This window comes from Falco cherrug, chromosome 1 (assembly GCF_023634085.1).
Source record: "Falco cherrug isolate bFalChe1 chromosome 1, bFalChe1.pri, whole genome shotgun sequence".
In the NCBI taxonomy this organism is placed as follows: Eukaryota; Metazoa; Chordata; class Aves; order Falconiformes; family Falconidae; genus Falco; species Falco cherrug.
Genome location: NC_073697.1, coordinates 114,261,168 through 114,283,914, shown reverse-complemented (window position 1 = coordinate 114,283,914; position 22,747 = coordinate 114,261,168). Strand labels below are relative to the sequence as shown.

Genomic DNA, 22,747 nt, shown 5'->3' with positions numbered 1-22,747 from the left:
CTGCAGAGCTAGGAACAAGCACAGTCACTGTATGTCCTGCCTGAATCCTCTGTGCCACGCTTTTCACTAGTGACACCCATCTTTAGGAGGTGCAGCGTATGGGAGGAGATGAATAATGTCATTGAGCAGCATTACTAGAAACAGACTGCCTGATCCTCTTGGCCCTGGCTGAGACTGTGCAACAGGAGTGTCCTTCCCAGAGATCTAACGCCTGTGAGACAAATCCCAATTGAACAGATGCTAAGCAGCTCCTAGGGTACCAGGAGAGAATGGCATGCCCTTCCTGAGCACAAAGATCTCACATTTCCACTACAGTAGCACAGTGTGGTGCTCTCCTGCCCAGCAATTACTGTGCCTGGGCTTCTCTCAGTATGAGGTTGATAGATGTAGTGCAGTTGTGGCAAAGAATTACCTTCTCTCCATGGCTGGCAAAAGCTTCTGTCAAGTTAATAGGAGGAGGGTGGAGATAAATAGCACTGGACCCTCGAGGTATCTAAACAAAGCAGCAGCAGAAGACAATAAATGTCTGTTAAATAGAAGACAATAGACAAAAGACAGAAGGAAAGAGAAGCATGTGATTCCCAGCAGTATGCCCATCTTGCTTCTCACAGGACCCTGTGGCTGTGCTACTATGGCAGCTAAAAATGTGACTGCACTTCTCTGATGTATCTGTCAGGAACAGAGACAAAGGCACTGCGAGGCCCCATTTTTTTCAAGTGTAAGTCAGGGACACTGATTTATACCACTCAAGAAGCAGACTTGTATTTTGCATTCCTATAGCACTTTTCATCCAGAATGATGCCAAATGGCACATTTGTCCTACCAGATGTCAAGAGGGATGGTTTCTGATGTTAAGTCGGTGGAAGAGTGTAGGAAAGACCTGTAGCAAGAAATATTTCACTTTTGGCTCTAAAATTAGTAGACCCCTGCACAGATGTGGTTCTGCAATTCATATCTGTGCAGGGCCTGATTTTTGCAGCCAGATGTGAAGTGTGGAGATAATATACCTGCATTTTTTGCCAAGGGTACAGAGAGTGATTTGAGCTTTGTGATTCTTGTGTTTCTCTGGAGCAGTGGAGAGTCCCAGAATGCTCCTACTCCTGGCAGCTGTCAGGGACAGGAACTGGGGAGGCTGCTTTTCTGATGGGAGGTCAGTTAGCCCTGAGTTTAATAAATTACCTCCTCGCCTGTCTGCAGTACTGCCTTGCTTCTTGGGTGAACAGCTCTCCGAGAGATTCCTAGTCAAGGAGCAGAATAATTTCTTCCTTTCCGTCAAACAGATTTTAAAGGGGAAAAAAATCCCACAATCCATATCAGCCTTGAAGTGGTGTCAGTTTGTATCTCTGTCAGCTCTCGGGCAATATGTTAGGCTTCCTGCTGGGATGGCACAGACAAAAAGCTTGTTGAGGGAGGCATTTGAATAAAGGATCCCTGGTTCTTTCCAGCTGATGTTTCCAGGCATTGATACTGGGAGTGTATTTTTCTGGTTTTGGGTTGGTTTTTTTTTTAATTCTCTCAAATGAAGTGGCTCATCAGTCTTCTCAGCTTTGTGTATCTGAGAAAGGAATGCAGGCACCAGAGCCATTTCAGTGTTGTAGCTTAAGCAGGATGGGGTGAATGGCAAGAGCTCAAGAAGCAGAAAAGCGGTGTGATGTAAGACAGTCTGCTTCACTCAATACAGAGTGGTTAGTACCTATAGCTGTGGCCATAGGGAACATGCTCAGTAGCTGAGTAGTTATTGTGCTTGCAGAAAGAACTAAAACACGTTCCAGTGACCAGAGGCTATAATATGACCAAATTCAGAGCACTTACACCCTATCCCCCAGTGATTTCTCTAGGCATGGACTTTCCCTGGTGCATGGGAGCTGGCTAGAAGAGCCTGCCTATGGTTCCATTACTGTGTGGGAGAGGGAAATATTCCAGCTTGGACCCATATTACCTGCTGTCACAACATAAATTCAAAGCAGTTTCTTTACTGGGGCATTAACTGGGTGAGGCTGGATACCAAGCAGACAAAACAGCACTAAAAAAACCCTCAAAGTTTTGCATTCTCTGCAACTCTGCTGTGTGGACAGAAAGGTGCTTTTTAGCATTCCACCATGAAAGTCTCACACTCTCTCTCTCCTGGGGCATTTCAGCCTATGGAGAGCACGGATCAGTTGGCTCACTAAGCTGTTCCCCACCTCCTGGCACAGTTCTCTGAGCCTTTGCTCTGTAGCAAATCTGCAGGTATTCTGGCAAGTAGAAGAGGTGGGGGCTTTGCCTCGATAAATCCTGTTGTCTCTGGGTGTTTGTTCCGTGTTTTTGTGAGAAGGTTTGGTGCAAAAGGGAATGGACTAGCTGAAAAATGGCTAGGGAGTGGGGAATTAAGACAAGCTTGGGAGTTTTTGGGCTATTAGTTTTGTTTGGTGAAAACAAGATGAATGGCTGTGCAGAGCATGCTCTTGTAATATCTTTCCTCTCTGAATTCCCAGCCTGAAAGCATGTGCTTCTGAAGATGACTACTGAACTGGGAGGGGAAAACAAGAATCTTAACATATTTCAAGCCAAGCCTTTGCTAACTCACAGGCATGACTGCAAGAAATGTCATTCTTTTTCTCTCCCAGTTATAACTCACTCAGTTCTTATAGCATCAAGTAATACTGTGAACCAGTCCAAACAACTCCCAAGCTGTTTTAGCAGTTTCTTATTCCACAGGCTTCCAGTCAAGTACTCATTTTGGCATGTTGTGGACATCACTGAAAGACAAGTTTGTCCTATGTTGAAGCTTAATCAATTTGTAGAAGAGCTCTGTTTTTAAAGCACATCTTGTGATCCCCTGTTCCCTAGCCCAGAGCCATGGGAAAATGGAAAGCATACAGTGCACAAGCAAGTAAACAAGATTTAATACACAGCCCTCTGGAGAACATGCACGCAGATAAATTGCTGGCGTAGTTCAGACTCTAGCCAACACCCACAACACACACAGCTTAAGATCTAATGGAGATAAAGTTTGTTCATTAAAAATAAAAAAACAAATGGAAGAAAAAAAACAGAAAGGGAAATCTGCCCTTTTTATCTATCCAGGATGTAGTTAAGTAGGTGTGGAATTAAATGGAGTATTGGAGATGGAAAAGGGCTGACAGATAACCATCTTCACATGATGATCCCAGGTGGAATTAGCAAAAAAAAATAATAAAAATCTTTGTTTTCACAAACTAAAGAACAGAACTTCTGGTGTGGGCATTGATATTGGTAGCTGGACACACTGAACATGGAGTAATGGTGCTGAGCTCAGAATCTCTACACCATGAGAGAAGCAGCATCTCCTGGGATTGCCAGTAGGACTACCAGAGAACATTAAAAACCTTGTTTGAAAGAGGAGGCTGGCATCTGGCCTGTGACCCTTGAGAGGTTTCCAGCCCCTGTGTTAGGTGCAGTCTTTATTTATTATCTTCCTGTCTGTGGGCTGGGACCCCTGTGTATCCCCAGGGTTACAGAGCTTTGTAAGGGAGAAGCTCTGCTCTTGGCCTCACTTTTTATAGAATGGTTTGGGTTGTAGGGGACCTTAAAGATCATCTAGTTCCAACCCCCCCTACCATGGGCAGGGACACCTTCCACTAGCCCAGGGTGTTCCAAGTCACATTCAACCAGGCCTTGAGGATTCCCCATTCCTGGCAGTGTTCATCTTCTCTGGGCAACTTGTTCCAGTTTTCACCTGGCCATCCCTGAGGAGCTGCAATACATCCGCATTTCCCAGTGTGACCTCATGTTTGAGCTAACCAGCCTGGCAGCCTGGGCTCTGACAGACTAATTTCAGCAGTGGGCAAGGAGGAGGATGAAATTCCAAGCCAAGTGAAAGCCAGTACAGATTTTCTTTTCTCTATACCAAGAAGGTGAAAAGCTCTGTGTTTTGCATAGCAAGCCTGCTTTTGGCCAGTGCACTTGCCGCGGATTTGGATATTCCCCCAAGCGCAGTCTTTCCTGAACACGGAGTACTACAGACATGCTCTCCACAATTGCCAGCCCAGTTCTTTAAAAGCAAAGAAAGCTGTCTTTTTCTGGTTGTAGGAATCTTGCTATCCCTTGTGGGTCTTGACTTCACAGTAATGTTACATGGGGGAGGTTGAAGGAAAATGTTTGCTGCCTCCAGAATTTCCCTTTGGGACCCTATTAACAAAAAAAGTCTTGTAGTTGCACACAGGCGGCTTCTTCCAAGCATTATGCCTGAAGGTGCGTAGGGCTTGAAAGAGGAAGGCTAAAGTGAAGCCGTTACGATGCATGCTGCATATCAGAGCTTCAGGCCTCTGGTACTTGTTCCTGTAAGAATGTCCTGTTGGAGATCTTGCGGGCACAGAGTTGCTACTTGCCTGCTGCACACTCAGACCTGTAGCCCACCTCTCTATAATTGCCCGGAGCTAGTGAGGGCCACCTAGGAATATGGCAAAATCTTGGCTGATCCCTTTCTCAGTGCCTGTAATTGTTCCGTGGATTTCCTTTGATCCCATGCTCAGTTTGAGCAATAGTGAAATGTTTTGCTGTAGATGACGGCAGGGTTGTACCCTGGACTAACAACCTCCCTTGTGTTTCTTCAAGGGCTTTTCAAACCTGTGTTATTGTTTCATTTTTCTCTCCTAGGTCCTCTGATAACCAATGTCTTGCACTTAAATCTAGAGAGAATAACTTGTCAGGAAGTATGGACAATAAAGAAATGCAGCTACTACTGAGCAAGGGAATCCTTGCAGCTTTTTGCTGTGATGCATGGAGGGGTACAAGGTAAGTATGAAACCTGTTGACTGGCTTTCCTGTAACTTAAAGCAAACATTTTCAGTTCTCTGTCTATTCAGTAACAGTGTGAGTGCTAGCTTCTGAGATTTTCAACAAAAGCTTTTTTATATCTGAGCTTAATTTTTAAGAAGAGCTGTGCAACAGCAGTCTATGTTGTAAGAAGCGATATAGCCATCTCACCTTGAACTGTCAGGGTTAATATTTAACAGGTCCCCATGAATTAAAATAGCCCTTTGCTGTAGCATGTAAAACGGCATCTCTGGCACAGGTAATCGTTTCTCTGGCTGTGGTCTTGATCTCTGCTAATCTTCCCTTTGCTGGTGGGGAGATGTATTCTGGACTACCAAAGATCAATCTCCAGACAGACCACTGATTTTCATGAAGAGTATGAGATATGTATTGTGGAACTTGGGATGGGGAGATTGATTGTCAGGTGCTACCTATCAATAAGAAGCAACATATCCCAGGTCTGAATATGCTCATAGCTCAAATCAAGTGTAGTGCAAACTCCTAGGGTTGTGGCAGGGATTCATTACTCTTGGAGCATTTCATTTGCGTGTGGCATTAGTGAAGCTTTGTTTTAACTGATACTGTTGATGGGCAAAGCCTGGTTGTACTGTACAAAATCTAAATGACCAGAGTCCCACTAAGGGCAGTAATGCAGAAGGCGATTGTCTGTCTGTCCATGATGGCATAGTTCACAGATATGAGAAACATGAAATTTATCTTGGTGTCATGTGGAATAAAAATTCAGATATATTAGATGCTCCATTGAAACCAACTGGATTTTAAGGAGTGGTACTGTGGGGGTCTCCAGGGTGATTTAGTTCTTTTAAATTCTACAGCTAGCCACAGACTCAAATCCATACAGGTCCTGTTTTAGTTGTCAACTGACATAGCTATCCTTTCCCGCCCACTCAGTGATCCCTTTGAAATGCTGGGATCGTTCAAAAGTCAAAAGACTAGTCCTAGTGTTGGTACTGGAGGCAGCTTGACTGAAAGCTCAAAAAGAGGAGCAGCTGAAGAATGTGTATTGCTGCTTTGTCTACAAGCAGCTCAGAGCTGAAGTGGCAAACTTGATTCAGCCTGGGAACCTGAGCTGCAGGCAGGCCTGTGTAACAAGTTTGTCAGAAATAATGCAGTTAGATTGTGATGGAGTTGACACCTTTCACACAAGTGAAATGCTGGACTGAAGTTTTTCCAGTTGCCCTAAAGGCAGGTCAGCTTTATTAGAGAGGGATGGGGCTGTCTGACTCTAAGCCCTGTCCTCTGATGCTTTACCCAAGCACTCATCTGCCCTTAAACACAAACTCCTCTGTTCTATGGCGGACTTGCAAGGACTCTTTATTTGACTTACTTCAAAGCAATCACAAGGTAAAATGGATGTGTATGTAGCCATTGGTTTCTGGGGGCAGGGATGCTTCTAGATTGGAGCTACAAGCAACTAATGCATGAAGAAGAAAATAAAGATATGTTTATGATTATGCCTAGAATCTTGCCGGGGCCCTTGGACAGATGGTAGTACGAAAGCTAATTTCTTTGGCTGTAACTATGGCTACTTCCTTAATTCATATGAATGTTCCCAATGATGTTTCCAGCAGATTAGGCTGGCTAACCCCATTAAGGAAAACGTAGCAAACTTCCATTGTTTGCAGTAAAAGGTTTTCTTTTCCCACTCTGTGTTGCAATAAGCTTAGTGGGGTAGATGGAAACAATGTAAAGCTGCTGTTTTGTTTCAGAAATTTGTCCCAGAAAGTCTGGGAATGTTGGGAGAGAGGATGTTTGTTTTCTTGTACGGAAATCCACAGAGAAGACCAACCCACTCATTCAAACACACCTTTGGAAAAGCACTGCTGATGAGCACCTCTGGGCAGCAGTAGCTGAGCCTTTGTAGCTCTCAGGCATCTCACCATGTGTTTTTTCAGGAGAAGGCTTCCTAAAATTCCCAGAGCCCTCATTTGGCTCATTGTTTTAATACACTTTTGTGTCTTCATTACTAATTTCAGCTCCTTGTTTGGCTTCTTGAAGATGAGGACTTTCAGGTAGGAGACCAGCTTCTTTGTGATATGCACTGTCAGGTGCTTTTGCTCGCTTTCTTTCTCTGTCTTTGTGTCTTTTTACCCTGAAACTTGCAATTCTGATCTGAGTTAGATTACCACTTTGCTTTAGCAGACCATGTCGTGTACAATTGGAGCACAGTGTTGGAAGTTCCACAGTCAAAAACTTGCACCTGCTGGATTGCTAGTTTCCAGTGTTTCCATGTGTAGCTGTTTGAGAAAGCAGCTTTTGCTTTCTTAATGCTGTTTTTGTACTTTGACACTACATAGTATTTGCTGTTTCTGGTGACTTCCAGAAGGACCTCATTCAGCCCTAGTCCAGTTTGCATTGCTGGGCATTGAATTTGGTGGGATAGCTTTGAATTTATAGTGAGTTCAGCATTTGATTCCTAACACAGATATGCTGCAGACTGGGAGACCAATGTCGTGCAGACATGATGCATATATATATATTATTTTTTATGTAAATGGTCAAGTAAATACTACAACAGTGGGTGTGGAGGGAATTGCCATGCAGTAAAATGTCTCCAGCATTGTTGGCAGGAAGCACTGTTCCTGGCATGAGCACAGCAGATATCTGAGCCTTTCCTACTACAAGCATGGCACCTTATGCATAGGAAGCACTGCTCCTCAGCCTCCCCACCAGTCCTCATATAGCCCCACCTGCCCTGGTGAGCTTGTCTGGCTGATCTTGGTGGGATTAGTTTTCTGTCCTGTCAGGGCTGACGCTGTGGGGGCAGGCAGGAGGGGAGAGGCTGGGAACACCTACATCTCTTCTGGAGGTGGCATGAGTTTAGCTCAGCTCCAGCGACTTGAGACCACAGGCACAGTGATCAGTTTGGAGAGGTTGGAATCTGCACAAGGGAGGCAGGGGAGAAGGGGAGGAGGAGGTGCAGAGAAATGAAGTGAGTTGTCCTTGATCACAAAGCCCATCAGTACCAGAGCTGGGACAAGAACTGGGTCTCCATGCCCAGCTGCTTGAAGGCATTTCATTCTGCTGTAGTTTCAGGTAATGGAAATGTCCATGTTTTTGCAACTTAAGTAAAACACAACTAGGCACACGCTGTATGTGGTTATCTGTGTGTCAGTTCTATTTATGTACCTTAATATGTAACATAAAATACACAAAGCAGCGTTTTCATGGCTTTATCCTCTATTTGTCCTAGGGGTCTGTAAATGGAGAGGAAAATGACAGTAAATGTCATTGAGCTTCTGCAGTTGTTTGCCAGATGGACTCTAGAGCCTGAAATTTGATGAGCTGCTTTGACCATTTGTCTGCATTTAAAGTGCTGGTCAGGAGAGCAGAGTCCTCTGTAGGCATGAGTGCCTGGCCATGTTGGTCTGACTGCAGGGAGTAAGGTTTTGGGTGTGAAGGGCCCTCAGTTTTACATTTTGGTCTCTGTATATTTGGGACAGTATTTGAAATTAAAGCTGGGGTGGACTCTGTGCCCTACAAGACAGCACATATGGAAAGTCTGGGGTAGGGGGTGGTTTGTCATACTGTCCTGTTTCATTTTTCTCTGCTGTTTAATTTCAAAATTTTAAATGTCATCTTAAAAATACAACAGAAGATCATCCAGGGATTTAAGATCTGCCTGAGCTACCTTACCAAATTTCTTTTTACTTAAAGTGTATATATAAAATACACTTTTTTATATATAAGTAAGTATCCTCTTATTAGGCAGTAAACAGTAGCACAAGTTTATACATGAAGCACTATGGTAGAGAGCAACTGCTGCATAGTTAGTTGAAACTGTTAATGATTATGTCGGGAAGTAGAGGAAGAGCTGATAGGCCATTTACTACAACCTTTTTTTCTTAGAAATAGCGTTGGAAGCGTTCAAATATTTATCTGGTACAAAATGATTTTTAAAAACCTCCTTAGCTGATAATTTCCTGAGCACTTTAATGAATGCCATACCACTCTGAAACTTCAGCAGCAATTGAACTGTTATCTACAGCCTGCTATCTGCAAAGGTGCTTTTTCTTCTCATTTATCACCTCGGAAGCAATCCACAGCTCTCCAAAACAAATGTGTCATGCAGAGGGTGAACATGAGTGTGAAATCAAACTGCCACAACTGTGCTGGTTTATCCTGAAAAGCTTTGCTGTACATAAAAGCTCAGCTGCAGAAATTTTTCACCTTCCTTTTTCCTGTTCCACCCTCCAGGCATGTGCAGATAAGAATTAATGTTTGGGACAAAAATCCCCCGCTTCTGCCTTGATTTTTTTGCTGGGTTTCAGCCCAGTCTTGCTGCAGGTGGCTCTTCTGCTGTTGGCAGCTGTATCCTCCTACGATATCCTTGTACCTGCCTGTGCCTCTGAATCAGGCAACAGGGCAGCTGCAGTATTAGAGGCAGTTGCTGAAAATGCAGAGGTCTTTACGTTTTTAAGCTTCACACTGTATTTTAATAGCTTCAAAGTGCTGGTCTTAAGATGTGTGTACCTTATGAGTGCTGGGTGAGGCCATTGCATTAGCTGGCTGAGTGGGAGGAGGAGAGGAAGAAGTGCCTTCCGGCCCCAAATGTTTAAGAAGTGGCGTATGGTAAAGGAGTCTTTCACTTCTTATTACACTTCCCTTACTGAATTCTGGGAGATCTTTATGCTTTGTTGCTGAAGCACGTGGCTCTGCTGGCAAAGAAGAGAACCAGATGGCTGCCTTCATGGTGTGTACCATGTCCTTAGCTCAGGATCTCCAAAACTGTCCTGCGGTGCTCTGGGGACATTGCCAGACATCCTGCCCAGCACAGGGCAAAGCTGTTCTGTACTGGTTTGTAGTTACTGCTAGTGTGGATGTTTCAGGAGCCAAGTGCTGAGAACGTTGTGTAGCCTCTGGGATTTGCTTAGTGGGGAGAGAAGTGGTATACAGGCCAGAATGGTGTGGGAAGCTGAATAACACTTCAGGGGCAAAGCTGAGAATGAATTCATACAGCAGGGGTCCTCAAACTTTTTAAACAGGGGGCCGGTGCGTGGATGAAGTGGCAGGCAGTCATCTGCAGCTGCTTGGTTTCCCCCCCAACCCCCGGGGGGGGGGGGGGGGGGCAGGGGAGGTCTGTAAATACCGGGGGCCAGATTGAGGACCCTGGGGGACCGTATCCAGCCCGTGGGCCGTAGTTTGAGGACCCCTGCATACAGCATCCTACAGAAACTCAGCAGCAGCTGCCAAGGCATGCCCTCTGGGTATGGTTGTCATGTTCAGTGGTTGCTCTGAAGCACAGAGCAGTGCTCAGAATCAAGAGCACTAGAAATGGGCTGGAAGATGTGGGAAGTGTGTGTGATATGTCTTCTTTTCCTTTAATTGCATTCAGGCAACTCACCATTTTCCAAGATGCCCCAGATATGCTACAAGTGGACACTCAAGAGCAACAGGATTTAAACTTTTCTGACACTGGGAACTCAAGGAGATTTTTAAAGATGACTTTGGGGAGAGACATTTCCAGGCTCGAGCTAGATATGGTTGAGAGGTCATCAAAATGGGAAGGAAAGGAGGACCAGAAGAAAATGGTGAAACCAATCACCAGGGTGGAGGAAGCCAAGGAGAACATGACTGTGAAACCAGTTCCTGGACTGGAGGGAATTAAGAATGCAACAGTGAAAACGGCCCCTAAAATGCAGGGAAACCAGGAGAAAACAACAGTGAGACCAGCCCCAGGGGTGCAAGAAGCCAAGGAAAAGACAACAGTGAAACCACGTCCCATGGTGGAGGGAGCGAAGGAGAAGGCAACAGTGAAACCATCCTCTGGGGTGAAGGGAGCTCATGAAAAGAACGCATCAAAAGACGAAATAAAGCCAGAAGAGCCTCCTGCATCAGTGAAAATTTTAAGACCTGTTCTTCCGGCTGCAGCAGTGACAAAAAAGAAGAAACTGAGGGCTGCTGACTTCAAGTCTGAGCCACAGTGGGATTTCGAGGACAGGTACCTGCTGGACAATTCATCTCCACCATCGGTAGGTGAGATGGCCCTGTGTGTTCACCAAGATTGATGCCTCCTTGTTGACCTCCTTGTCTGCTGTCTCCTGGGCATGTGTGCTCTTTGCAGTCAAGGATGATCTTCAAGCTGGTAGGTCAACTCACTGGTATATGCAGATGCTGCTGGGACCCAGAGAGGGAGACCTATATGTAACGACTCAATTAGCCTGTCCAGTCCTCCACCATGCTCCAGTATGGGAACTTACTGCAACTGCACATATTTCCATGGGTTACTTTGAAAGTCAGCCCTAGAAGCCCTTTCTGGAGTTCAGGTGCATAAGAAGCTGGGGAAAATATCTGTCTTTCTACATGTGCTACCAGGTGGTCCCACTCATAAGTGCCTTGATATATTGCATAGGGGACTTAAGCACACAATATGACATGTATGTTCCCTGTGACATGGCACCCTAAGGTAAGGTGGGTCACATCTAGTCTTTGTGATGCGTATGAGCAGGCATTAGATGTCTGATACTAAATGGTCATACAGGCATCTCATTTCTAACCTGATCTCTTGGGAAACTGAACATTTACATTCCTATGAAGACTCAGGTTTGCAACCCCAGATTTGCCTTGATCTCAGTTTTATACAGCCCAGCTAAAGAAAACAAGCAGGGTCATGGTGAGGAACAGGAATAGGAATTCCTCTGTGTGCCCCAGCACACATGTACCAAAGTAAACCAAAAGCTTTGGCAGCAATGGGGCAGCAGTGACACTTGTGCTGTGCTAGGCTGTGAAGAATGATGCTGACCATGATGGTAAGGAGAGTCTCAGTGCATGGGAACGGAGGCTTTGTTAGTTGCTTCTATTAAAGTCAAAATAAGGTCAAAGAAGAAGGGTTTGATGAGGATTGATAAGCATGTACCTGCCTGCTTTGGAGACAGTAGGGTGGGGACTCTTCCCATTTTTAGGGTTTCTGTCAATATTGGCAAAAATTCAACTATGTGTATGTGTTCCCCATTGGAGAAATGGTGGTTAAAAAGTAACTCTTTTTATGTTCTTGTGGTTTATTATCAACAAGAGGAGAGTCTTTCCCAGGTGCTGCCAAGTCACATTTTCCACTCTGTGTGTAGACACCTGTAGTGAGCAAGCTGATTCTTTACCCATTCAGAGCTCCATGACACAGATGGTCCCAGCATGTTGGGTTGCTGTCTAGGATTTTCCTGCAATACATTGAGCCTTCATCACAGCAGAGCAAATAATTCATAAACGGATGTGGCATTCAACAGTCTTGCTTTGTTCCTCTTTGTTAAATAGAAACAACCGTAGGCTTGGTCAGTGCAGGTGACGTATTTTGGTAGAGGTGAAGATGGGAATCTCAAATGATACAGTTGTACCTGTCAAGGCAGTAGCACTTGCACAGCTACAGCTTCAAAGTTTTCTTACAGATCCTGTTTGTTGGGAGTGTTGTTCTGTAGGTTAGTTTTGGTGATCACCTCAGCCTGAATAGGTTATGTTACTGATGCGATCTTCCAAAATGCTAAATCTGGTGCCTGCCGTCAGGTTGTCTTAACAGCCATGGAATTGAACGCCTGGCTTTTTCTTTTCTGTTTTGCACTGAACTCTCATTCTGACCATATTTTTGACCTTTATTTTGTAGCTATGAGGGTTTGGAACTAATTTAAAGTGAACTTTGAGTATCTCATAATTACTTGGGTCCAGGAACAGGGTCTTTAGGAAAGTTGTAAACTGTAGTAAAGTTCTCAACAAGCAGATGGGGCTGATTGTGGTGCCCAGTACTGTCTCTGTCCCCCATCTTATGCTGGTAACTCTGTAAAACTTAGCCAGAGCAGTTTTCCCTGGCACTCCTATTGCTGGAAGGCTTGGGCAGGTGTGTAAGCCTCTTTAGAGTGAGGAGAGTCTTTGTACATGTGTCTAAGTGGCATTTACACGCTACTCATGTTTAGGGAGGAGAGAGGGTATGGGCAGATGAGCAGAGGATGGGTGCCCCTGCTCTGGCTCAGTGGTCTTAGATGAGCTGTTTGCCCATTTAAAGTCCCAGAGCCACAGTCTTCCACTGCTGCCATGTGTCATTTTGGTGGCATTGGGGGGAATGTAGATATTGCTGCAGTGGACTGTCAGGGCTGCAAGCACCATGTTGTTCTGCTCAGACATCTCCCACTGGAGCAGGAGCTACTCTTGAAAAATTTAATCCCATTCCCCAACCCCAGGGTTCCCAGGATGCCCTGGGAGACATGCAGCAAGCAGAGGTAGGTGAGCTGGGCTGATAAAAAAAATAATCTTAAGATGAGTTTTATTGTTTGATGCTTTATTTTTAAGTTCTCTCTCCCTTCTAGTATTTTGATGTTATTCCCCATTGCCCCTTTTGGCAGCATTCTTTTGCTGATGTGATGTGCTCTTTAGTATGCATCGAGCCGCTCGAGAGGAGCAACTGGCCCCAAAGATACTTCTGTTATCCAAAGATCTGTGACTATTAAATATGGAACTTGGCTGTTAAACGCTTGAGTTCATGCACTGGCCCAGCCTTACTGAGTCACAGCAGAAAGGCCTGGCAGATGATCCAGTCTGTGGTTTGAGCAGGATGTGCATCCTTCTTCCTGGGCTCCACATGGTCTCAAGGCACCCAATATATGATGGAAGCAGGTGAATTATATAGCCAAGAGCGTGTATGCCACCTGAGACAGTACCTCACCCCACCTGCCTAATGTTACTGCCTCTAGCAGTGGGGTTAGGTCACCGTGATCCTGCTCATTTACTGTCACATGCTCCCATCTTCTCACCTGATGAGCTGCAGAGCATGTGTAGCCATCTCAGAAGTGCAGAGCAGGAGCTGGCAGAGAAATATGAGACAGCAGTTCACAGCAGGAAGCTGAGAACATCCTCCACTGTAACTGAGGCTGCAGAGCATCTGGGTGTGCATAACATCTGAGACAGTGGGGAAGACCCTTCCCCAGTATGTAAAAGGGGTGAAAATGCACACAGAAGGGTCTTCAGTGAAGATGCTGATCCAGACATCACATGTTGAGTCTCACTCCCACACCTGATCTCTAATTCTGCAGAGAGAGGGAGTGACTAGAAGCATTCCCACCTCCTTCATTTCCTGCATAATCAGACTTTTCTCTAGTTCCTCTGGTATCGATCCAGTCTAGCTGTGGAGGCACAAAAAGTACCAGGCCCTGGACAGTACAAAGCACAGCTTGAACAGGAAGGGAATGTCCCTGTCTTTGGCCCTGAAATGTGCTACAAGTGGAATGATGCCAACATGAAACCCTCCACAATGTTTTTCTTACTGAACTCCTGTTGTGACAGGCAGAATGAGGGCTGTCTCCTGAGGCTGTGACTGGATTGTCATCCTCACCCATAGCAAAGAGCCCAGCTCAGCCGTGGAGCACACAGTGAGGCTTTGGCAATGTGGGGTCCACTTGAGCTGGGCATGCGGGTCCCCTTGGTCTCCTGTTTTGTCTTTCAGTGGGTATTACAGTAGATATTTGGGGAAGATGTCTAAGAAAGTAGAGCCCAGACTGACCGGGTGGAAAAACCAGTGTAGCGTAGTTGCTTGCTCTCCATCTGTACACACAGCCTAACTCTTGTCAGCTACAATGAGAGCCCTCTTGTTAGGATAAGCTGGCTTGGATTCCCTTCTCAGCTGCACACTTCTCTGATTCATTTATGACACTGAACAGGTTGTTTGCATGCTTTTTTTCATCTTTCAAGGGAGTGATAAAGATGATCTGATCTCACATATACCTCAATGTGTTTGCTCATGTGCACTCTGAGGCCAGGACCTTGTGAGGTGTGTTGCCAACAGAGACTGCTAGCCTTACCTGGTATGTTTAGGTTAGACCTATTACAGATAGTAGTTTGCATCAGTTAGTGAGGCTTAAAGCCAGTAAAACCTGAGCATCACAGGCCTGTTGTTCTGAAGAGGAAAGTCTCGGAGACCTGGGTTCACTCTGGCTTCCTTGTAGGTGACTTTTCACCAGCTCATTACTGATGTAGTGCTGAAATTATGCCTCATGTTCATGGTTACAGGGACACTGAGGGTAATGGTTGATGTGCCACTGGAGTTTCTATGCTTCTTTCCAATAATCTCACACACAGGCAGACAAGCACTGGTACTCTTTCAGGAGTCAGGTTTATCAGCTCCCTGCTAATCAGTCCTTATTGTTTTCTTTTTGTTTTTCAAGATCTGCTCTGAATCAGTAAAGGCCAAAGCTGCCAAGTCTGACTGGCTGCGAGATCTTTTCCTGCCCAACATTGTGCTCTTCACAGACAAGAGATACTTCAGTGACAGTGAATGGGACCGCCTGGAGCATTTTGCACCTCCCTATGGCTTTATGGAGCTGAATTATTCATGTGAGTCCCTCAGGGCATGTCAGGATGGGATCATCAAACTCCCAACAGGAGCCTTATGCCAAGTAGCTGGGGGGTTGCAGCATCTCCCTGTCAAAGGCATCAGGCTAGGTGGATTGCATGGTGGAAACTGTGGTGGTTTCACTGTGTCCATCCCGAAGGCTCTTGATGCTAACTCTCCACCGTGTTTGCTTCATAGTGGTGGAGGAAGTCATGTCCCTGCTGCCCCCGAATCCCCACCAGCAGCTGCTCCTGGCCAACAGCAACACCAGCATGCCAACATGCATCAGCTGTGCTGTCGTGGGAAATGGAGGAATACTGAATAACTCTGGGATGGGCCAGGAGATTGACTCCCATGACTACATCTTCCGGTAAGGCAGGCTTCCTTCTTAGAAGATACACAGATAGCTTATTCTGGCTAGCAGATGATTACAGCTAGATAACTTCACCTCTTTTAGTATTACACTGACTCCCAAGTGCCAAAATGAGTGGTGGCAGGAGGAGATGAAAAAAGTTCCAAAGCACACAGGAAGAGCCTGGATTCTCACAAATAAGCAGTAAAGAGCCATCTCCAGAGCAGGGGCTCTCCTGTGGACCAAGAGATGTAGCTCAAAATGGGCCTAATCCTCCCTTCCTCCACACTACCATTGTATTTTCCTGTTGGGAACACGGATGCAAGGGTTTTCAAGGGTGACCTTCTAACTCTGCTCCTCTCTTTGATTTCCTTGGCCAGGGTGAGCGGGGCTGTAATCAAAGGTTACGAAAAAGATGTGGGAACAAAAACCTCCTTTTATGGATTCACAGCCTACTCCCTGGTGTCCTCTCTTGAGATCTTGGGACACAGAGGGTTCAGCAACATCCCACAGGGAAAAGTAAGTCAGGTCCATGCTGTATGCATGCACAGCTTTGATAGGATGCTGTTAGTCTGTGGCCTTCAGTTCTGACCTTGCCGTGCATGAGGAGCAAATGGGCTGAGCTAACACTTCAGCATTACCCTTAGTGAGGGAACCTGCATTGGCTTGGCTCGGGGTGAGTATTTTCAGTGGTAAGCTGTGTCACTCCTACCCTGGCCTTTCGGTGTGTAGAAGTAGCTGCACATCAGGTGTTATGTCCATTCTGCTTCTGTGGGATAGTTAAATGCTGCAGACCGAAGATGTGTGTGTGAGAAACTCACTGAGCCTAATGCCTACTTGCTTTCCATTTTTAAAGGATGCACCTCTCTTGTGCTGTTCACTAATGCTCACTTGTTTCCGTAGCATGTCAGATACATTCACTTCCTGGAGGGAGCTAGAGACTATGAGTGGCTGAAGGCTCTTCTGCTGAACAAGAACATCAGGAAAGGATTCTTGAGCCACTATGGGTAAACAAAACTAGCCCCACCTTTACATCCTTCAGTGTGGAGCTCTGTATTTTGTCCTTTTTCTCTCCACAGTGCTCAGCCCTGCCGAGGTGCAGGCCAGGGTAAAGCTAGGTTAAAGCATCCCTCCTCAGCAGATTTGTCTGGAGAAATAGCTTACTGCCTCCACAGCTCTGAGCACTGCTGTAACCAGTATACCACCTTCCCAGAAATAGCTGATTTTAGTGATATGCAGACAGAGCTTGGAGAAAGCGTTGTGGTCCTCTGGGGTGAACACGTGCTGTTGTCTGGTCTGGTGTCTGTACACGGTGGCCTACGCATGGATGAAGGCCTGATTTCACCAATTCTTGTCTATACACATATGTGCTTTTGTTTTTCCTGTCTCCTGTTGCCTCTCCTTCCTGATCTCTTCCTCTGCAATGCACGCAGGTTATGGAGGCTTTGTCATAATCTGGGAAGTGTTGCAGAACAACTTATCAGTGTTTATGGTTCTCCTCTTATCACCCAGTGCATCAGGGCTGATGCTTTCCAGCTGTGATGAAATATAGGAGCTTGTCCTGAGCCTCCACATTCTTGTCCTTAGGCAGAGGCCCCGGGAGAGATTCAGTGAAGATTTCACGATGGACAGATACCTGGTGGTTCACCCTGATTTCCTCAGATACATGAAAAACAGGTGAGCTGGCACTTACGTGCTCTAACGGGCTTTCTGGCCAGCACCATCTCTGTCTCTGGGCGCTCTCTTCACAGCTCACTCCCTTGTAGCTACAATTTAGCCACACCACCAGATTTGGGGGGTAAACTTCATCAGTGTGCATCCAGTTAAAATTCTCCGTGGTGCTGCAGTGGGATGTTAGTGTAGATGTCCAGCATCTGTGAGCTGGAGAAGGAACAGCTGTCAGAGAGTTTGGCTTTCTGCATCCAGAAGAGGTCCTGGGCAAACGGCAACTTTAGAGCTGGGAAGAGTGCTGCTAAAGTGCCAGAATAGCTATTCTAGTTCAGGAGCAACCTTTCATGTTCCCTATTGCTTAGCACCTTTGAGGCAGGCTCTGTAACAGCCCTTCTGTCCTGAGATCCCTTCTTGACTTGGGAAGTTGTTTGTGCCCTCAAACACAGTAATAGGCACCTCTTCAGTATCCCATTTGCCTGGCCTGGCTGCTTTTTTTCACCTCTCTAATCCTTTTCACAAGCTTGCTGGCCAGTGAGTGTCATTGTAAAATCTGCCAATTGTGGGCCAGACATGACCAAGAGGCATAGGAAGAAGAGCTCCTGTTGTGTCTGGCTTTGGCTGTGTTTACCCTTTGATCTCCGAGTTGCGCCTTCTCTGAGAGAAGGCAAATGCAGTACCAGATGGCTTGTATCTTCCTGCTTGTTCTGCTGTCTCCCCTCTGACTTGGGTCCTTTCCAAGGCCAGGAGGACTCGAATGCTATTTTTTCCTGGTGTGGACTCCTGCCTTGCTAACAACTGCTGGCATAAAATGCTGCAACTCCTAGCGGGTGTCGTGACCTTCCTCTGCACCTTTCCTATGTCTTGTTTCACTCCTAAATGCGGATGGGGAGCAGAATATACCAGGGAGCTTCAAAGCTACTTCTGCGCTGCAAGGCAAAGGACAGATTTGAGTGGGCTTTAATGTACTAGATCCTTTAACCTACCCCCTCTTTATCACCACTGCCTCAAGACCTACCACTTCCATAAAGCTGGGGCAAAGCTGGGCTTAGCTTGCAGTGCAGGTGATGCAGGTGATTCTGGGCTGGCCTTGTGCTTTACTGAGGACACAGCGGTACCCACGCATGTGAGCACACTGTGGCTTGTCTGAAATGCCTTGTATGACCACAAACTGTTGCAGGGAGGGAAGATGCCGTGCAGGCTACAGGAGGACAAGGTGTGCCCAACCTGAGCCACCACACCCAGCTTTCTGTGCTTGCTTCTCTCTTGCTGCAGGTTTTTAAAATCTAAAAGTCTAGAAAAGCCCTACTGGCGGCTGTACAGACCCACAACAGGGGCCTTCCTGCTGCTGACTGCCCTCCATCTCTGTGACCGGGTAAGGGCACAATGATTCTTGCACACAGCACTGTCTGGAAGCAGGGATAGAATAAGAGCAGGGGTGGCTGCAACTCTGCCTGTCATCTGCCTTGAGAGTGTATAGGTTCTTGTCAGCTGTGGAGAAGTAGACTGAAGACAAGAGAAACAGCCCTCTAGTTCACGTAGAGGTTGTGAAGCTTGCTATGGCCTGAGAGCCATCTTACTTCCCAGGGAGGCCATGGGAGGCCAGCAGGCTCTCTGGAGCCGGTGTTCATAATCTAGTTCTTCTGGACCCCCATGCAGGGTCACCCGGAGGCACACTGACTGGCACCCCTGTCCTGTGCTCCCTCCCACACAGTTTGGAAAATGTGTCCTGTATTTCACTTGGCTCCTTCTGTCCTTGGTACCTCTCCCCAGTGAGCCATCTGTGTCTCCCAGGTGAGTGCCTATGGCTACATCACGGAGGGTCACGAGAAGTACTCAGATCACTACTATGACAAGAACTGGAAACGTCTGATTTTCTACACTAACCATGACTTCGGCCTGGAGAAGCAGGTGTGGAAAAGGCTTCATGACGAGAATATAATGAAGCTTTACCAGAGATCCTGAGATCCAGAGACTGTGTGGCAGGGGTCATTGCCTGGGAAATCTCAACAAGACCTCCCTGGGAACAGAAGAGGACCACCAAAGCCAAGGTTAACTCTGGACTTCCAGGCACGTTTCATTCTCACAAAGATATTTCCCTTCTTCAGCACCTTTATTTTCTTACAATGTTTTTACAAATGTGCAAATGCTGCAGAGCAGAGGAACAGCAAGAAAATGCAGCACACCAAAAAAAATTTTCCATCTGGTTATGCTGCAAGACTGTTGCTGACGGTTGTAGGCACTGGTATTGGGAGAGAAGAATCCAGGATGGATCTGGGTAACATATGGTCCAGTGTCCTGCATCTTCATGCAGATTTTCTCTCTCTGCAAGGACATGCTTTTCAGGCTGGGGCTACTTCGGATGGATCCTCTCCGTTAGTGGTGCCCATTTTGGAGTTGGGTCTATTGTCTAAGCAAGCTTTCTCAGCAGGCACTGGATGGAGGTGGACACACAGATCTTGTCTCAGTTTGACTTAATTCCTGGAGGTGCTGCTCTTCCTCTGCTCCCTGCAGATAAAGAGGATGGACGGGACACTTCCAGGTGGCTAATCTGAGAGAGAATGAGTCTCATTTCTGCTTCCCAGTGTGGCCTCGTCATGACACCTCCAAAGGAGCACCACAATCAGCTCAAGAGCAGGTAAATGCTCTCTGTGGCGCAGCAGGCATGCCAGACTTGGTACCTCTTGCTCTGGGGCTCCCCTGACGGCAGGAGATGTGGATTTTGTGTCACAGTTCTGGTGTGCCAGGTCCTTGCTTAGCTGGGCTTTGCCATGCTTGGCTCCTAGCTGTGCCAGAAACACCGTGTTTTCCCTCTTGCCTGGGGAGGTCGGAGCTCTCCAAGTGCAGGGCTGGATGCTTGTCGTCCTTGCTGCTGGCTGGAGTGCCTGACCCCATTGCACTGAGAGGAACTCAGTTGCAGCCAGCATGCCTGCAGCTTATTTGCCTTCTGAAAGGGGGTTTGCAAGCAAAATAAATGGCCATACTTTGGCCAAGCTGATCTTTCATTGCAGCCCTGCGAGTTGTGGTTATTTAATATGTGTCCAAAGTGGTTGCTTAAAGGCTGAGATAGCAGACAATGAAGTGAGTAAAGGGCAGGACTGAGTGTTAATGAGAATCTCTCCATCTGCAAGTGCTCTGCTTGTGTGGACTTACCTGAGCATCCCCCACTTGTTCACCTTGCCGTCAGAGGGCAGGGATCACACCTGGCCAAACACCTCCCTGAGGAAGTGGGTAAACAGCAAAGTTTGTCCTTGTCCCAGCAACTGCTGTCCAAGTGTATCGGAAGCTGGAGATAAATGCATGAAGGGCTGGATGTGTCCCCCATGACAACATGCAAGTGAAAAGCCACTTTGGGTGTCCAGGCAGCTCATCAGGCTCTAGACTGGGGGCCCAGCTGCACACTGACTGGTCCCAGTGGACCTGCTCTGACTGTGAGCAGTTCTCCTTTTGTGCAGCATTTCTGTTGAGGACAACAGAATCTCCAGGAACCCTTAGGCTCCAAGGGAGGCATTTCAGTGCAGATTGTCAGCAGGGTTTGTCAGGCCTGATTTCCTTTGTCCCTTTCTTCCTTGTGCAGAGAGGCAAGCAGTTTCTCATGTCTCACTAAGCTTGTTTGCAAAGGACAACCCCCCACACTGACAATCTAAATGAAGAATCCAGCTTATCTGGGGGAAGGTGTAGCCTGCATTTGGCTGCTTTGCCCATACAAGCCATGCAGTGTCTGTGGGAGCAGGGAATTATCCAAAATGCACCATGCCTCTGTTGGGGGTGATGTATGTAGCCCCACATGAGCACCAGACCCATGGGGAGCCACAGGCTTTGGAGCAGACCAGAAGTCCTTCCTGAGCAGCAAATGGCCTCCCCGTGAAGTGGGAGCCTGACAAAGGCTGGTCACCATCCAGAGCTGACAGAGGACAAACTTCTGCACCCAGGAGCTCTGGACCCTGCTGGGTGTCTCAGCCCCTCACAGCGGTGGTCTATGGCTGGTGTCCCCCGTCCCCAGGCCCTGCAGGCTCTCCCAGCCAGTCGCTTGCTCGGCTGGGCTCTCGGTGGGCAGTGAGGCAGCTTTGTTCCTTGTGGCCATACCAAATTGCTGCAGGTTGCTTAGTGACCAGCTCCGCACGGGTATTCTTCCTGCCTGAATAGGGATTTTCTCTTTCCAAGAAGTTGGAAGAAGTTTTTCTTAGGCCCTTCCCTTCCCCCTCCTGCTCTTTTGTTTCCTTCTGGAAAGTGAGACGGGGCCGAGTCCTGTTGAGCAAGGGAATCATGGTGGGCAAGGAGGCTTTGGGAATGGGCTGGCAGCCCCCAGCCCATGCTTTGCTCCAGCACCTCTGTGCTGCTGAGGCTTCCCAGAGTCAAGGGAAGGCAACTTCCTAGGGGGCTTTCCCTTTGGCAGAACCTGTTCCCTCCAGGCTTTCCTGTCAATATAGCTGGAACAGTTTGATGTTTTCAGGGATAACCTTGGCTGGAAAAGGGCCTTTGCTGTGGTCTGGAGTTTCCCAGCAAGCTCAAACCCACATCCTCTCTGGTCCCAGAAAAGCAGTTCTGATCTGGTGGTGCTCTTCACCTCCTCACTTTGCTGCTGTGCCCACTGCACCAAGGCATCCCATCCCACCATGCGCTGGCTGAGGTGCGGCACACATGGAGACATGTCCCCTGCAGCACAAACCCAGCTGCGTCTTTCCAGAGCTGCCTGACCTTGCAGCATCAGGTCTAGAGTGGCCACGGGAAGTCAAGGGGATTCGGAGGCAGCGTTTCCCAGCCACCTTCTAGCCTGGCACAAACTAATGGAGCAAAACCTGTGGAGAGCAGCTACAGCTGGAACACTTGGCGAGAGCCAGGATTCAGGGCTTGGGCACTCCCCCAGCTGGGGACGTGTCCCTGGGTGAAAGCAGCAATACCAGCCTGTGCCAAAGTACCCCTAGCCTCCTCAGCACAGCTGAACACAGCCAGTGCCATGGTGCAGGGCCACCCCAATGTCCCCATCCAGGTCCTGGCAGCTGGCAGGCCAGCAGGATTGTCCCCGTGCCACCAGGTGGCAGCTCCTGTTCAGGGACCTGTCAGCATCATGCAGCGTCTGGCGCATGCAGGTTTGGCACTGGCGGTGTCGGAGTGCTGTGCGTGACACTGCAGCTGCCCACACCGCATCAGACTGTTGTCCCCCGGTGTCTGCTTTATAAGGCCTGCCTGCCCATAGGATTTCTGGCCCGGGAACTCCTTGGTGGGGGGGTATGTAGGGACATGCACAGAAGAGGTTTGGTACCCGTGAGTGCCACGCTTGCAGCTGCAAGTGTGTGCAAAGGTGTGAGTGACCTCAGTGCAATGTGCATGGTGCTGAAGGCAGCACAAACGGAAGGACCGACAATGAGATCAGGTCACACCCTACGTGTTGCCTCAGACACCGTGACTCCTGCATGGCACAATACCCAGTGCCAACCACTAGCAGCATCTTTCCCCACTGGCAGCCAGGAGCTCGAGGGTCTGCCAGTTTTAAACAGAGACATCTGATTTGGGGAAGAAATACACAACTGTGCTTTGGCATGTCTGGAAGCTGCTGTTGTGGCAGCCCTGCTTTTCTGGGAAGCTGCTGGTGAGTACCATGAGCCATTGTTACAGCCATGTCT

General features: G+C 47.4%; 1 protein-coding gene across 6 annotated transcripts in view; it reads left to right on the top strand.

Annotated features, from left to right (window-relative positions):
- Positions 1 to 20,128, top strand: part of ST6GALNAC1 (ST6 N-acetylgalactosaminide alpha-2,6-sialyltransferase 1) — a 29,834-nt gene extending 9,706 nt beyond the window's left edge. Inside the window, exons 3-12 of one of the 6 annotated variants that reach the window (XM_055721779.1) lie at positions 4,618 to 4,755; positions 6,774 to 6,809; positions 10,133 to 10,769; positions 14,937 to 15,042; positions 15,302 to 15,473; positions 15,836 to 15,974; positions 16,359 to 16,462; positions 17,043 to 17,132; positions 18,399 to 18,498; positions 18,918 to 20,128. In XM_055721779.1, coding sequence (XP_055577754.1) covers positions 4,618 to 4,755; positions 6,774 to 6,809; positions 10,133 to 10,769; positions 14,937 to 15,042; positions 15,302 to 15,473; positions 15,836 to 15,974; positions 16,359 to 16,462; positions 17,043 to 17,132; positions 18,399 to 18,498; positions 18,918 to 19,088 — 1,693 coding nt within the window. In that variant the 3' untranslated portion in view covers positions 19,089 to 20,128. Of the gene's footprint in view, positions 1 to 4,617; positions 4,756 to 6,593; positions 6,810 to 7,547; positions 7,834 to 10,132; positions 10,770 to 14,936; positions 15,106 to 15,301; positions 15,474 to 15,835; positions 15,975 to 16,358; positions 16,463 to 17,042; positions 17,133 to 18,398; positions 18,499 to 18,917 lie in introns of those variants that run through there. The other 5 variants (XM_055721767.1, XM_055721772.1, XM_055721796.1 and 2 more) reach the window with 5 other exon arrangements.
- Positions 20,129 to 22,747: the final 2,619 nt, after the last annotated feature.